The sequence below is a fragment of the Neodothiora populina genome (assembly GCF_041146345.1).
Source record: "Neodothiora populina strain CPC 39397 chromosome Unknown canker_contig_5, whole genome shotgun sequence".
NCBI lineage: Eukaryota > Fungi > Ascomycota > Dothideomycetes > Dothideales > Dothioraceae > Neodothiora > Neodothiora populina.
Window position 1 is genome coordinate 869,288 of NW_027191405.1, and position 16,552 is coordinate 885,839.

The following is a 16,552-nucleotide window of genomic DNA, read 5'->3' on the forward strand; positions in this document are numbered from 1 at the left end:
AATAGCAACAGCGCACTCGTATGAGATTCTCCAGCGGCATCCCGCTGTTCCGATAACGACATAGCATAGGAGACGTAAGATTTATGCGATATCAGACGTGTGAACAGCTTTGCACAGTGTGTCGAAAGAGCAAGATACAAGCCAGATGCATTGCACGAGATATAAGGCTCACAGCTTCTAAATCACTAGACACCCGCACAATTCACAAAAGTGATATCCGTAGATGAGGTCGCACGTAGAACATGATGCCGCTGCAGCAGCCGTACATTGCTCTCTCTCATGTCGCTCGCCGCAGTGCAATATCTCTTCGATATCTCAAGAACGAGGCGTTTCACCTTCGCCTCTATTCCCAAACAAACCTTATGATACCACAACTACAGGCCCAGCACAGCGAACTCCTAGGACGGGACCACATGCTCGTGCAACCAACAAGAAGTCAAACAAGAGGAGACAGTACCGGAAATGCATGCCCACGGCCGCTCGTGTGACTCGGGAAACAAAAGGATCGGCACCCTGAGAGGACTTTCGCCATCACACAAGTGCATCTCGGAAAGGTGCGTTTCCGCAGAGTGTCGTCCCATTGCCTTAGACCGGTAAATGCAGGCAAGCAAGGGGCTTCGTCACCACAGCTTTGCCCCGCAATAGTTCGTCACACTCTGCCTGCGAGAATGTCACTGTTATCAACGATCTGTCCTACCAGGGTGTCCTCCTGACGCACGCGGTCCCGTTGACTCGGTCTAGAACAATGGGTATTGTTTACCCCTGCGTTTCATTGACAGTTGTGAAGACTTGATGACTACATATTGTACTCGGGACCTTGTGCGATGTGATCTATCATTTCTATATGGACATCGTGTCAATCTGGATCAATAGATTTTTGAGTTATCTTTCGTATCGCATTTGGGTATCATAGTACGGATCCTACTACCCCTCGCGCAAGAATCGCTGATCCTGACAGAAGACCATCACACTTTTGCATGAGCATTCACATGGTCATGCGTCCTTCTTCCTTTGCCCCGAAGCTGCCGCACGAATTCTTTCCTCGAGGGCCAACGGTAATTTAGTGGCGATTCGCCACCTGAGAAGACCATTGTGTCGTAAACTGTACAACCAGTGATGCAGCCTACCAGAGGCGCGATGAATCCTCCCCTATTATCGTCGCGATCAGCATTCCGATTCAGGTCAGCAGTGGTTTTGGAGTGGAGATCGGGTATTCGCAGGGAAGAGAAACATACCACAACCACCACCAATTGTAACCCGTGAAGATGCTTCTCGGGTAGCCCATCCACAGTGCTACAAGTCTGGGGCCAAAGTCCCGTGCTGGGTTCAAGGCCAGACCGGTCTGATATGCAGAGCACCAGATAAGTGTGGTCACGAGCAAACCCAAGATGAAAGCATTCATACCAGCGCCAGGCGGCGCATTCGTGTCATCTCCTAAAGCCAGTAGTACAGTCATCAGTATGACTCCGGCAACAAACTCGTTGAAGAATGCCGTGCTGACGCTGATGAATGGCTGCGGGAGCGTGAACAATGCGATTCCACTCTTCTCAGGCGACAGTGTCGGGTCGAAGTTGTAAATCGCGTCGTGATACACTGCGAAACTAATCGCCGCAGCCACCAAACCGCCCAATAGCTGCGCAACAATGTAGATGCCACATCTGCGCCATGGAAATCCACGAAATAGAGAGAGCGTTATTGATATGGCGGGATTGAGATGCGCACCACTGACGCCTCCTGCCACGTAAATGCCGAACATTGTACCAAAACCCTGGTACAACAAGTCAGCAAAACAAAGTTGACTTGTGGTTTTGTGATCTTCGAGTAGAGAAATTGCTGTTTGCTTACCCAGGCTAGCGATTGCGTCTCAAACGAACCATATTGGCCATTCGAAGTCGTCTTGGACAGAGAGGCTGCAAGACCGATATACACTGTTATAGCTGTCGCCACAAACTCGGCCAGAGGCTCAGGAGCGCGTGCTCTGAGGCGTGCCCATCTATTCCGTAATTCAGTGCTCTGTTCATCTCTGGCTCGCGAGGCTGGCGTCTCGTGCTTCTGTTGAGGTGTCGATTCCTTTTTCACGGCCTGATTACGAATCTGATCCATGATGCCCTGTTCTTGATTTTTCTCATCAGAAGTGTCCTGGTGTCTGGACTGCGGCGTCAAATGATGAGTCTTCTTGTCAGTGTGTTCTTTAGGTGGTACCCCGGTCGTGGGCCGCATATCTTCTCGACGGATGTCTGGCGGCACACCATCTTCATGATCACGCTCGCTTTCGTCATCATGATTTACATGTGGAGTTGGTCGTTGCTGTTCGTTCCGAATGTCTGGGGGCATCGAGTCACCACTTGAGCTGGAAGGTTGTTGATTCTTCGCAAGCTGTTGCGCCAGCTGAAAGACGATGTAATCGAGCTGGCTCTTGTCCAGCTGAGGCATTCCAGCATGCTCATGCTCCTTCCCCGAGCGACGAGATTCTTGCTGGGGGTCCTGTTGTTCATCATCCTTTTCTCGTAGGCTGTCTATGTCAAGATCGTTCAACATGCCACGGCGCACCGTGCGCGGGAGTGGCCAGGCAGTACTGAAGGTAGGCCCTCTATCATTGGGCTGACCATACCAAGGATTCAAAGTATAATATCCCGGGTCCACGTGGGCCTTTTGACTGTTTGGTTGTTGACTAGGAGATCCAGGTCGTTTCTCCGCCTTTTCTTCATCTTTAAAGTCCTGAGGATTCTCTTCAGAGCGCGTATGCGGCTCCGCATCTTCCTCCGGGACAATGGTATTTCCACTCGAGGATTCATGTCTCATGTAAGGTAAGTCTGGTATATTCAATTTCCTGGAAGAAGTGGATCTACTCGGGCTCCGATCGACATGATTGTCTTCTTCTCCCTCCATTGGAAGAGAAAATGGCAGTTTAAACTACGGAACTTAAAGTGGGCTAGGAGAAGAAGATGTTGTGAAAGAAAAGCAATTGTCAGAGACGACACAGTGCAGAAGCTCAGGGTGGCATTGGAACCACATAATGGACACAAAAATGAGGTAAGTGTGGGGAGTGCAAAAAGTCTTATCTGCCTATTTGTGTCGTCATAGCTAGTCATAACCCAGGTAGGGCTCCACAGACCTACATGTTGGTGCTGCTTTCATACTATTTTTGCTAGGTGCAGCTGCTTTCATGTTTGGTTTAAGGTGAGGGTATGTGTATGGTAAAAGCATGTGAGGTTCAGTTTAAAAGTATGCTTGACTCAAGCTTCAGAAGGTTGTGCCACGACGATCAAATACGGTAAGGTAGGTAATTAGGTAGTTTGAGGCTGAGCCGCGATCCGGACAGTATCGGCGGCGGGGTCGCCCTCCGAGAACTGCATTCTGTTTCACATCGTACTGAACATTTCAGTCCTAAGTGGACCTCACCTCTGCATGAGATTCCATGAAATATTGCATCTTATTGCTTGAATTTGAACGACTTTCATCTCTGTCAGAGAGCACATAAGACTTGATACGTCCAAGCGGTTCTCGTACAGTAAAGCAAATCGAACAAACTCGAAGCGGCACATGCCTCTAGGTGAAATATTTGTCCAGTCATGACTTTGGGAACCAGAGCAGTCTAGTCTACAGTAGTGACTCGTCTAATGGCGGAACTTGGACAAAGGACGACATGATTCCACCGTGAGGTAAGGCATTAATTATCTGTAAACGTTTATTCCCAAATATTACTTGCTGGGACATCATGGTGGTCGGAGGCGATCAAATTATCAGATAAGATAAGAAGCCGTGGACCCCTCATCGGAGTGACATCAGCGAAAGAGCCGAATGCGGCAGAATGTTGCCAATGTTTTTGGGAATTGTAGTCACATACCATTGACCATAAACACGACCCAGAAATCAGTATCAAAATGTTCAAAAAGAAGCCAACAGTAGGTCTAGTCGTAATTTGAGCCTTGGTATTGTCAAGCACGTTGGCTTATAACATGCACAGGTCAAGCCTCTGGCGCCACTCCGATCATCTGACCGGCGGCGAACTGCAGACCAGATCATTGCCGAGTACGACCTGAGGCCGTCAGCAGGACAAGACGACTCGCTCAGCGCAGAAGAACAGAAAGCTGCCGCGACAGCACAACTGAGCAGTCTGCGAAATAGTCTTCTGCCTGACAATGTGCAATCTGCACGTTTCACCACCACACACGGGCCCGACCTGAAACAAGTATCGGGCACTGTATACGTTGGTATTCACCCTGGCGAGGAACAACGCGTGCTGTGGTTCAAGATGGAGGATTGCATGTATCCAACTGTTTACACTCTGTGGCGTAACCCAGGCATCGTACCACTGCTTCTGACACCAGGAGTCGTGGTGAAGAAATTACAGGGTGGCGCGGATCTAATGACTCCTGGTCTGGCCAACGGACCGCCGTTTCCAGAAAAGGCAAAGAAAGGCGCAGTGGTAGCTGTAGCTAGTATCGAAAGTCCCAGTGTGCCAGTTGTTGTTGGTCGTTGCGAGATTGATGTTAGTGCTCTTGGAGAAGTGTACGGATCCAAAGGACATGCTGTACAAACAGTGCATTGGGCAGGCGATGAAATATGGGCGTACAGCACTTCCGGCAAAGCTGGTCAGTCTACACCAGATCATATCATTGGGTGGTGGGATGAGGATGATGAAGATGAAGCACTGGCTAATCGCGCTGCCGGTGCGACGCTTGACGATAAAGATGGGGGTGGCGTCGCTCTAGATGAAGCACCTGTGTCTGTAAAGGGTACTGGTGAGGATATCGCCGCAGATGAAGAATCAGACACTGCATCACAGATACCGCCACTTACTACTAAAGGTATGTTCTGTCCTTGAGACGCAACTTCTGACTCAGTATACTGACGATTGTCCCAGAAATCGACGATGCATTCCGAAAGGCTTTTCTCTATGGAATCCACCATCATATGACGACCAACTCCAAGCAGCCCAACTACGGTATTGTGTTCCCTCTGTCGCAGTCTCACGTCATGGCAAACTTTGTGCAGCCCTTCCTGCCCGGCTACATGCCCGAGCAAGCGAACCAGCTGCAGATCAAGAAGACAAGCTACAAAAACATCCGAAAATTCATCAAGTCACTGGACAAGGAGAAGATGATCAGATCAAAGGAGCGAGACGGGAATGAGACGACCATCATAGACATTGACTTTGACGACAAAGCCATCAAGGATTTCAAACCATATCGACTTCCGAGGAAGGACACCTCTGGCGCGTCGTCATCGAAAGCTGCAGCACCGGATAATTCGACTACGGCGTCAGCAGCAGCAACAGCAGCAACACAGGGCGGAGCCGACGAGTCACTAGGCCAGAAACTAGAACGCAAAGAGTTCTACAAACCCCGAGATCGACTCTTACCCCTATTCCCAAGCACAACGACCCCCTCAACCCTCTTCACAGCAGCCGAGATAAAATCGCACATAACAACCTACATCGAGAGCCAAAGCCTCGTCTCAACCACCAACAAGCGGCAGATAAAACTCGACGCGCACCTCGCAAACGCCGTCTTCGACGGCACCAGCCCCCTGGACAAGGAAGTCCTAGCAAAAGGAACCGTCCCGCGCGACGCCCTCTTCGACAGAGTCCTAGCGGCGTGCGCGCCTCACTACGCCATCACCCGCGTCTCTCCCAAAAACGACTCTTTCTCCTCGACAACAACAACAAAACCCAAGCCAGGCTCCCCTCCCCGTATCAGAATCACAACCGAGACCCGCTCGGGCAACAAAACGGCAACCCGCGTCTCGGGCCTCGAAGCCTATCATATCAGCGCGCAACCGCTCGCGGACGAGCTGCGGAAAGCATGTGCTGGCGCAACGAGTGTTGAGCCTTTGGTCGGCGGTAATCAAAAGGGTAAAGCGCCCGTCATGGAGATCATGGTGCAGGGCCCGCAGAGGGATGTTGTGCTTAAGGCGCTGGAGAGAAGAGGAGTCAGGGGGCAGTGGGTTGAGGTGGTGGACAAGACTAAAAAGGCGAAAAGGTAATTTTCTTCTCCCTCATGAGCTGAGCTGGGGGAGGGGAAAAGAGAGAGTGAGCGCCAGTCACTAGCGTCTTACCCGACTGCAATGGTTTGAAGAATCAAGGGTGAACCATGATGTCAGACGCTTGCTCTTGTGTTTTGAATCATTACCATCGTGGGACTCGGAAAAACAATGAAAAGTTTTCGTGCCGAAAAAGGCATCCCGGTTCGTTTCAATTGTTACAAATATAGGGGGGTATCTAATCCAATACTTCATCTGGCAAAATCGCGTAAAGCAGCCCTTGGTGGCCCCGTCTCTCTCGTCATAGCCCTGCAGCCCATGATTATACGAGGCAACTAGAGCCCCTCGGCGCCTTCGATACTCTTCATCTGACCCTCGTCTCCCTCATCAATCACTTCCCCCCTCGCGATCCTAGCCTTGGCCTCCCTAGCACCCGCAACCGCAAGCTCATCAGCAGCCGTATTCCCCTCATCACTAGCATGTCCCTTGACCCAGATAAACTCGACTTTACTCGTCGGACCCCGAGCTCTAGCTCTCTCCTCCAACAGACCCAACACCTTTTCGATCAAATCTCTGTTCTCGACTGCCTTTTTCTGGCTATTGACCCAGCCGTTTGCGCGCCAGCGGATGAACCACTCGGTCACGCATTTGATGGCGTAATTCGAGTCCGTGTAGATCTGCAAGGCGCGGTTGCGCGGGGACAACTCGAGCGCGCGAGCGATGGCCGCTAGCTCTGCGCGCTGGTTCGTCTGTCGCGTTCCTGGCAATGGAGCGGATGTGTTCGAGGGGTGTGAGGGGCCGAAGTATACGCCTATGCCTGCTACGGCTCCAGCGGCGCCGTTGCCCAGACTGCTGCCGTCTGTGTAGATTTTGAGGGGAGTTGTTGCCGTCGGCTTTGTTGCTTCCCATCGCTGTGCGTTCAGGTGTCGCTGCGTCTTATATTCTACTTTGCCGCTTGTGGGATTGAAGGTTATGCGTGGGTCGAAGCCGTCGCTGGCGCCTGGTGGTAAAGGACCTTCGCCTGGTTCGTAGTCGTCGGAAAGAGGGTCTGTCGCTTTCTCGGACGTTTGTGTAGTCCGATCTGTTTTTCGACGCTTGGCTGAGGGGGGGTTCACGTCGCTAGAACTCGAAAGCGGTTGTGTGGGTTTCGACGATGATGATGATGACGATGATGATGATGATGCCGAAAGCGGTGTTTGAGGCTGCGCAGGTAGTGGAGATCCATCGTCTGATCCCTGCACAAATGCCTCTGCTTGGGCATATGTCGAGAAGGCCTTGTACCGCGGTGCTTTCCACCCCTTGATCTGAGCTTCGGCAGTCTCCCAGTCAGTGTATATGCCTGGCACATGACCACTCCGCACGCCATAAAACTTCTGTGTCTTTGGCTTCGCTTTTGCTTTTGAGCGAGATGGTGCTGATGATGCTAGGAAGTTCTCTGCTTCTGTCAGGGTAGTAAATGACTTGACTGTATCACGGTCAGCACACTGCCGATTTGCACATATGTCTCACGGGTGATGACGGACAAGTTGCAGACTTGAACCCTTTGACTTGCGCCAGGCAGTCGTCCCAACTATGGTAGATACCAGGCTTGTAGCCTGCTCTGACAGCATAGAATTTGGGCGCCATGATCACACGAGTGACGACAGCGAGCGTAGTGATACTACGTGAGCTTTGTTCTAGCTTACTTAGTTAGTCAAAAGTATCTATGCATATTTTGCGAGGTGTGGAGGCTCACGTCTGGAAAGAGTAAAAGAAAGAGAAGAAAGAAAAGGCCACAAAGATCTACCTGCGAACACCCCGTCGCCCAATCGAGCTGATAGGCTTCCTTTGTCCCCTTGTAGCGAAGCGCCGGCTGTCACTTTATAGAGCCTTTCTATAATACAAAGTGGTCCAGTGGACGAACAGACAAGCCGGGCTGCTACTCGACGAATGGGCCTACAAAGAACAAGTATGTTGGAAGGTAATGCTGAGCAATCCCTGCGGATGCAGAGTGCGCTACGAGTACAGATAATTCTTATATCAAAGACGACAGTGAAGTTCGCATGTGAATGTTGATGGATTCCCGAACGCGGGGAGGAAGTTGCATTCCTTTGAAGCTTAGACCACATTATATGTCACCTCAGGCATTCATCGTTTGTCCTGTACTACCTTACTGTGCCATTCAGGTAGACAAAGCCACAGCGATGCCTCACATACGCTGCTGCTTGAGGTAGGTCGTATATAGCGTACTCTGACTCTGGAGCAATCACCCGGTAGGACGTTTGTCATCTGTCTAAGGACCGCGGACTTGCAGCACTATGCTTGACCGTTGCAAATCACACGCAAGGCTCAAACTTCGGCATGTGCATCCAAAAGAGCTTTCGAGCAATGACAGCATCGGAAATCAGTCGACCAGTATTGCGTATGATCGAAGAGCTCACAGGATTCGCAAAAGATCTCTGATCTGCACGCGCCTAACGGAAGTAGATCTGAACTGACCTTGAAGTATGCTAATTGTGCGAATTCATGATGGGTGCCGATGAGTCTTGCCAACCCAAGACAACAGGGTAGCCCTAATTGAAGTATACCTGTCAAATCACACCTCAAGTATAATACACGTCGAACAAGCAGAGTGCTTGCGATGAACCCAACCCCATCCTTTCGACAAAGTCCCTCCGAGATTGACCGGTCGACTTAGCAGCAGCCGCCTTGGATCTTCTTCTTGCCACCGCCAGCGGCGACATCGTTCATTCCCAGGTTGATGGTCCTGGCTGTATTACCACCTCCTGCTCCGGGACCCTTGACTCCTGATCTTCTGTCGTTCAGATCATACCTTCCGGCCTGTATGTTCTGGTATATCCGCTCGGCAACTTCGAGAAATGCTCTCTCGACATTCTCGCCACTCTTGGCGCTGGTCTCGACGTACTGCATCACCTTGTTTCGCTGACACCAATCTTCGGCCTCTTGTCTTGTCACTTGACGCTTGTTCTCCGAGGTCGGGTCGTCCGTGACGGTAGAGGCCGACGCAAGATCGGACTTGTTGCCGACCAAGATCACAACAATGTTCTCTTCGGCAATCTGGCGGAGATCGTGTAGCCAGGGCGTCACGGCATCGAAGGTCGAACGGCGGGTGATGTCAAACACCAAAAGCGCACCGCTGGCACCGCGGAAATATGACCGCGTGATGGACTTGTATGTCTCCTGCCCTGCCGTATCCCAAAGTGATAGCTTCATGTGCTTTTGTTTCGCGTCCTGAGACGAAGACGACGGAGGCCGTTCCGCATTGCTCTCATCTGCTGATGTTTCCGACGCGGGATCGTTGATTTTGAGCGCGAGCGAAGCTGGAGGCCCGACTGGGATGATCCGCGAACCGAATTCAACTCCAATGGTTACATCGTGATGTGGTGAAAAGCGACCTTCGCACAGGCGAATGGTCAACTGCGTCATTCGACATTAGCCGGTCAAGCATGCCATCGTCAGGATTGTGCAATAGCTTACACTTGATTTGCCAGAGCCGCTATCGCCCAAAGATACAATCTTGGCGATGTAGTCCCATGATTGCGCCATATAGAAAGATTGATGGAATGAGGCGGGATAACGATATGTCAAAAGATTCGAAAAAGGTCAAGCACCAGTTGATTGACAGGAACAATGAGACTCATTGGGCAAGGTCCGCGGCAGATCCGGGGAAGGCACGCATGAGCGGCGCTTTCTCCGCCTTCCGCATTGGGGCAGAACACGGACTCGGGAGTGAGGCGTTATGCTTCTGTCGCTGTGTCGGGGACTCCCGATCCGCCCATGCTAAAGTGAGGCATGTACTGTACAGCACCTTGGATACCACTTTACCAAGGCCCCTTATACGTGTACTTGTACAGTACCTTTAGTTGTGCGCCCAGAGGGTTCAGGGCAGGCTTCTGCGACGTTGAGGCACGGCAAGGTCAGGCAAGGCGAAGCAAGGCAAGGTACAGGACATTAGGTAGCCCGCACCCCCCATATCTGCATGTCTGTAATCGACCCGGCCAAGTCGGAGTGAACTTCGAATGTACTGCATTGCAACGCCATACTGCAAATGTACCCGGCGACCGAAGCTGGATGTCCGGTGAGCAGAACTGCAAGGACAACAGGCCCGACAATGGGGGTTGATGTGCAACAGGATACGGTGTGTGGTGTATAGATCACGTTCATTGTGTATTTCGGGATCGGGGATGTATTCTTGGCATCCGTCGAAAGTGTATCTGGGGATGAGTTGTCACGGATGACGGCATGGGAGCCTCGAATCGTGTAGGGATTGTATTGTGAGCAGCAAACGAATCAACAAAGCTGCTCCTTTGCACCCACTTGCATATATTCTTGCTTACCACGGCCGAGGAGAACAGAGGAACGCGATCGCTGCGTTACATACGAATACATCAATCATCGCAGAAGTCTCCCGTTCGCCCCCCTTCGATACTTGCACACGGCCATTGCAACCCTGGCAAGCAGCGTAATCCTAGACCATTGCAACCGTAGTCATGGCATCAAGAGGGACCAATGGCACCGGACAAAGGCCTGTCATCTGCGTCTTGTTCGACTTTCTTATCCCGGGTCTGCTGAAATACAGCTAATATCATGCAGCTGCGGCTCCTCAGGTGGTAACTCGCCCATTCATCTCGAAGCAGCTCGACAACTTGCCCATGCCATGCACGAGGCTGGCATAAACCTCGTCTACGGAGGCGGTACTGTGGGCATCATGGGAGAAGTGGCAAAGACGCTTGTCTCACTTTCTGGACCTGACTCGGTTCATGGCATCATACCGGAAGCCCTGATGCGCTACGAGAGAAAGTACGAAGACGGCAAGCCCGTAGGTCCCGGCATAGATGAGAAGATCTACGGCCGCACCACTGTAGTTGAGACCATGCATATCAGGAAGCAAATGATGGCCCGAGAGGTCATCGGCGGCGGGGAAGGTGGTGGCTTTGTTGCCCTATCTGGCGGCTACGGAACGCTAGAGGAATTGATGGAAGTTGTCACCTGGAATCAACTCGGCATCCACGAGAGAGGCGTCGTCGTATACAACGTCGACGGCTACTGGGATGGCTTGCTCCAATGGGTCAACAAAGCCGTCAGCAGTGGCTTCATCGCCGAGAATAACTCTGGCATAATCGTCGAAGCGAAGACGTCCACAGATGTTGTCAAAGCCCTACAGACTTACCAAAACGCCGAAGGCCGCTTCAAGCTGCAGTGGGACACCTTTGGCCCCGAGAGTCCCGAGATTCGCCAAGGTTCGTCCAACCAGTAGTTTATGAGCATCGCAGACGGACCCCTCCGTCGAACATTCTTGCCTGCTGGGCAGCGGCGCATTAGGTAGATTGGTATAACACCTCCGGGTCGACGCTGCTGCGGCGCCTGCATAAGTCGGGTCTTAGCATAGTCCTCTAGAGCATCACCGCATTGGCCGGGAGAGGCAGGCGATAAGGTGCACCACATGAAGTATTTCCCATGAAGCTCCGACAAATATAGAGTCCAATACAAGAGCGCGACAGCGCAACCTTTATTCTGTTCGTGTCTGCATATTATGCGATTCATCACATTATCCGAGGTACTCGTACGTCGTATGATCAGAGGGAGTGCATCCATGCCACAGGTTGACACGGGGGATCGGCATTGTGGCAATTCCTCGATGTTCAGATCAAACCCGGTGAGGATCAACGGCAAGTCTGCCCTCCCTCCCAGTGATGACAAAAATCCCGACAAGAACATTACATGCCGACACGGCTTTGATAGCGCCTCTGTCTTCTGCCCTTCTATCGCTCGGCTGCTGTGACCGCAGCAGCCACGGTAATGGCAGACTATCCACCCATGAGAAGCCTTGCTGCTCCCGTTAGATCGTTTGGTGTATAGCTATCGCACTGGACAACATTTTGGTAGTCTGGTAGCTGCGGTGGTCTACCTCTGCTGCAGTAAAGTGCACTGAGTGTGACTTGGCCGCCGTCTGTGGGCCTCATGCTCCGTAAAGCGCTGGATACAGCAAGAGTAAATATCCTCTGTCTTTCGATGAGGGAGTTGTTGTCGTTATACTGCGGTGAACTTTGAGGTTCGGCCATCACAACTACGATGGCGTGTGCCTGGCGAATCCAAGGCAGATGCAAATCGGTGAGACCTGTTCTCGGGCTGTAAGGGACATGTCTGACCCTTCTGTGGCGCCGCTCAATGGCCCGCCCAAAGCACTCGAATGGGTCTATCGTACCGTTTCTGCTTTGGTCGGCATTTGTGAGAGGCGGTAGAGCCGGTGTGAAGGTGACAACTATACATGCTTCTGGCAGCGCTTGCAATGCTGCAAGACTGATCGATGATGAACAAATAAAGTGAGGAGAGGAAGAAGCGGATGGACCAGCAGATGGCCGAGTTACCCCTGACGAGACCATCACTGAGGGAGATGATACGAAGCATATTGGTTTATGCTCAGTCTTTGGGCGTTATATAGCTTGAATTCTTGACTCAAAGTGCAAACTCGCTTACCCCTTTACATGCTGCCAGATCCGCCTTGAGGATTGTTGTTACGAAAGAAAAACAACAAGTCCTCGATGAGATCGATTCTCTTCGATGTTATCCTATCAGGCGTGCGGCGCATAGGTCCAGGCCTATCGGATCCATCTCCATGCGATCCTCACTGGTCAGTTGGGTCTAATTCTGCCACACTCAGGGCAGATAACGTGTCAAACGACGAAGCAGGAACTATCGATGCTGATCATTTATAGTGAGGGTGATGAGAGAGGTGCTTATTCTAATGAAGTGTGCTGGGATCTATCGAACTCTAAACGTAGGTTGGAAAAGCCCGTCCTTCGTGCAGGGAATCGATATCCATAACGCAAAAACCCACCAAAAAAAGACTGCGTGGGGCGTATGGGATCTGAATCGAGGCAGCGGCAGGCATAAAAGCCATCTACGTTGCAGGGGAGTTGCTGTTTTGGTTACTGGAAAACATGAGATATTGTGCATGACTCCGTAGGAGCGGTGCTATAAGCACATTGTTGACGATACCCCCAGGGCTGTAAGATGTACCACGCGCATCTAGACAATGAACGGTACAGCTGCATGGGACCGCAATGGAACATCCTCGCTCTGAGAGAAGCCGCTGGGCGATACGGACGGAAGTATACCTCAATGGCCGGATCGCACTCGCGGTACTTACATTGTCAGCCTGCTGCCGCCATGTCACCATTAGCGCGACACACAGCGACATATCGATGGCGCCGACATGAATCTATGAGTCGTGAGTCGGAAACCAGCGAATATAGATAGTCAGCCTTCCCCATGAGTGAAAACGCGATCCTGGTGAACCATGGACAGGTGTGTCGAAAAGTCGGAGCGCGCGCAGAGGATACCATTGCGGGGCCAACTGTAGGTGCGTTTACTGTTTCCTCGAGATTGCTTGCACCCAGGTCGAGACTTTCGTACGACCATGTACGCGTAAGGAGAATTCATTCAGCTGAGGAGACCGCATGCTACGAGACCGTATAGCGTATAGGCAGTTCAAGCATGCGACCACCATTGATAAAGAGAACCGCATGCACGTGTACTGAGGGATGGACCCAATTGACACGTCCGCGCGATATGCCCTGCAAGTGCTCAGGTGGCTGCTGTACCTACCTATGGTGAAGTATATTGTGATGGCAAGTGCATATAGTCTCTGACCCTGATCGTGACAAACCATACGACTCGCAGTCGTTGATCAAGAGTGACTAAGGTACTACAAAGTGAGAAGCCGCGATCCACAATAATAGTCGCCAAGTTTAGGAAATCCGTGGCGATCCGCAACCGGACCCTTTCTCGCCTGATCAGACCTCGCCTACCAGTTCGCCAACGATCTGCTTGCGCCGCCCGCTTCATGACTATCCTATCACTTGACTTGTATGAAGCATCAAACCCTGATGTATGAGTGAGCCTCTTGCGGCTTAGAAATCTGCAGGTGCGCTTGCTGGGGTAGAACGCTCGATCGGCTTCTCCGTTTAGCCAGGTCAGCAGGCATCGCGCGGTGGACCATGGAGTCTGAGCGGCCATTCGTCGAGGTATCATTGCTGGTATCTGGAGCCCAACTTGGCCAACATCGATTTGAAAGGTATAGTATTGATGTCGACACGGGCGGATCGGAGGTGCCATCAATAGCGCCCTGGAGGTGTAATCTGGTAAGTCCGGTGCTCGCTTGCATGAACCTGCGAAAGTTCTGCAGCCAACAATAAAGCAGACGGCTCTGTCGCAATGTTTCAATGTATATTTTGTCGCATATGGAGAAAAAATCTACGTCTATCAACCGCAGTTTCCTACACAAGTCATACCCAAAGAACCTGAAGTCGTCATCGACACACTGCCTTCTAGCCCAGGCCTGCCTGGATACATAAATCCGCGAAGACCTCATGCTATCAACAAGCTCGTTGTCCAATACCTGGGGCAAGATGAGGTTCTAGCGGTCGTTCGGGATGATGGTGACGTTGATGCCTACCTGACGCGGCACATCCATCAAGCGCTCGAAAGGCGACATCAAGCGAGCAATAGTCTAGGAACACAAGGATCCGATCTCCGGCCCTTCTTCCAACGCAACGTCGGAATAAGTGCTTGGGGTCTGGCGATTCATGGCGAAGCTCGCATGATTGCCGTCAGCTCGAACCACGCGGAGGTGACGATATTCACATTTGCTTTGACACGAGAAGGCAACAGCATTGAAGTGGACGATGATCTGGCCAACGAGGAAGAAAGGATCTATCACATGGGCTCTACAATCATACCTCGTGCTGACAGGGAACAAAATGATACTCGAGTGATTGCAAATGGCAAGACTAATATACCAGACATTGCCTTCTGCAATACAGGGCACGATCCGAGTGGCCGCTGGCTCATATCCACTGATATTTCGGGTGTTGTGAGGTCTTGGGACATACACAAACTCAAGTGTGGCGGCGCTTTCTTGGCTACGGTTCACCCTTCTGCTGTCACTGTCAATCATTCAAGTTCTGCAGAGGCAATCTTCGACCGCTTCAATGCCGGTTGGTCTGTCATGTTCTTGGACCCTAGATCGTTTCGCACCACGAAATCATTACCCGAAGCATTGGGTGTATCTTCCTCCGCCGGTGAGCGCGATGGACTTGATGAAAGGCAATTAATATGGGACATCAGCGCGACTATCGAGCAGGTAAAGGGAAGAGCGGAGATATATGAGCACCGGTCACCTGTTGATGTGACTGATGGAAACTATACGAATCCGACCGGACGTCGTGCTCACCATAGCACATCGCCAAGTGCGACAGATACCCAGAGCTCTCCTCCCAGACCGAATCGTACGTTACGTGAGCTCATTGGAGAATTGTATAGTATTGATGGAGAGGCGGGGTTTCTTGCCCCTGACACCATGGCCGAGGATGGCGATAATGGTATCGGAGACGGCAACGATCGTACTGGCGACGACGATGTTGATGAGGATGATGATGATGATGATGCATCAGACGTTGTCGTTTTCAGAGGCAGAGGTGGCAACGACAATGGGGATAGGTCAACCCAATCGATATTTTCTGCACGGGCAGACAATGTGACGCAAGGAACCGACGAACGACAAATGCAAGTGCAAACGCATGATCCCACCATCCAAGTGGATGACGACTATGACATGCGATCAGTCTATTCTGAATACACAGACATGAACTCGGGAGACGAAGAATATCTGACACCTCGCCGGGGCGCTAACCCAGACGTCAACTTCCAAGGCACACACAGCCTTTGCCCGCCTGAGCTTCCGTGTCCAATCTTCCATGCCTCGGTCACGACACTGCACCTCTTCCAGCCAGCCCCCACTGCCTCGGTGACGGGGCACGCACCAATAATCACACTGGCAGATCCGTTTTACCAAGAGTTACCATTACGACACTTCACCATTGATCAAATAGACCGATGCAACATGGCTGCTCAGATCGCAGAGCTGGGCGTGGTGGTAGTCGCCACCCAGAAGGGGCGAGTGGCGATTCTATCGCTGACTCAGGTGGCCACGAAGGCGCCGGATCCCATGGCGAGAAGTGGTGCATCGCCAGGTGTATCGACCAGACGGGTGTACGGATTTAGGGTTGACCATGTATTACCGCTGGCGAGCCAGGAAGCAGCAGGACATCGGCCGCCTGTGCCTCTGCATGGTGTAGCCGTCGGACCAGTGCAGGGTACCGAGAAGCTGGCGGACGGGGAAAAGAGATGGAGGTTGATGATCATGTACCAGGATCATACTGTGCTCAGCTATGAGATTTGCAAAGCCCCCGATGAATCGGTTGACGTTGGGGGGCCTGCCAGTGTTGTCATCTGAAGGATGATGGATCTGGGTAGTTCTTGGACGTGTCATTGCTGGAAGATGAAAAGAACCAACGCCGATTCCGGCAGGTTGGACACACAAGAATTATTACAAATGTACATGGTCATGCCGGCTCCCTGATCTTTTCTGCTGTGGATCTCGGTCTTTCTTCGAATCCGCTTTCGAGATCTCCGTGCGCAATTACTAGAAAAAAAACAAAAAGAAGACTCCCAAGAAACGCCTGATGCCTATGCTGCTAGATCGGCAGCCCCCATTAGTGACGTT

The 16,552-nt window shown here is 51.7% G+C and overlaps 6 protein-coding genes across 6 annotated transcripts; 3 read left to right on the top strand and 3 right to left on the bottom strand.

Annotated features, from left to right (window-relative positions):
- Nucleotides 1-965: 965 nt before the first annotated feature.
- AAFC00_005280 (uncharacterized protein) lies at nt 966-2,802 on the bottom strand (the record flags this gene model as incomplete). Its single annotated transcript, XM_069345039.1, has 3 exons — nt 966-1,149; nt 1,236-1,768; nt 1,846-2,802. 3 exons carry the CDS (start codon nt 2,800-2,802, stop codon nt 966-968), a joined length of 1,674 nt encoding a protein of 557 aa, XP_069202868.1.
- Nucleotides 2,803-3,884: 1,082 nt separating this feature from the next.
- Nucleotides 3,885-5,988, top strand: AAFC00_005281 (uncharacterized protein; the record flags this gene model as incomplete). Its single annotated transcript, XM_069345040.1, has 3 exons — nt 3,885-3,905; nt 3,968-4,811; nt 4,868-5,988. The coding sequence occupies 3 exons, from the start codon at nt 3,885-3,887 to the stop codon at nt 5,986-5,988; spliced, it is 1,986 nt and encodes a 661-aa protein (XP_069202869.1).
- A 332-nt stretch (nt 5,989-6,320) lies between these two features.
- AAFC00_005282 (uncharacterized protein) lies at nt 6,321-7,611 on the bottom strand (the record flags this gene model as incomplete). The annotated part of the gene is made up of 2 exons (XM_069345042.1): nt 6,321-7,450; nt 7,509-7,611. 2 exons carry the CDS (start codon nt 7,609-7,611, stop codon nt 6,321-6,323), a joined length of 1,233 nt encoding a protein of 410 aa, XP_069202870.1.
- A 1,047-nt stretch (nt 7,612-8,658) lies between these two features.
- Nucleotides 8,659-9,531, bottom strand: AAFC00_005283 (uncharacterized protein; the record flags this gene model as incomplete). Its single annotated transcript, XM_069345043.1, has 2 exons — nt 8,659-9,402; nt 9,463-9,531. The coding sequence occupies 2 exons, from the start codon at nt 9,529-9,531 to the stop codon at nt 8,659-8,661; spliced, it is 813 nt and encodes a 270-aa protein (XP_069202871.1).
- A 944-nt stretch (nt 9,532-10,475) lies between these two features.
- Nucleotides 10,476-11,242, top strand: AAFC00_005284 (uncharacterized protein; the record flags this gene model as incomplete). The annotated part of the gene is made up of 2 exons (XM_069345044.1): nt 10,476-10,528; nt 10,579-11,242. 2 exons carry the CDS (start codon nt 10,476-10,478, stop codon nt 11,240-11,242), a joined length of 717 nt encoding a protein of 238 aa, XP_069202872.1.
- A 2,743-nt stretch (nt 11,243-13,985) lies between these two features.
- Nucleotides 13,986-16,282, top strand: AAFC00_005285 (uncharacterized protein; the record flags this gene model as incomplete). Its single annotated transcript, XM_069345045.1, has 2 exons — nt 13,986-14,129; nt 14,189-16,282. 2 exons carry the CDS (start codon nt 13,986-13,988, stop codon nt 16,280-16,282), a joined length of 2,238 nt encoding a protein of 745 aa, XP_069202873.1.
- Between the last annotated feature and the right edge of the window lie 270 nt (nt 16,283-16,552).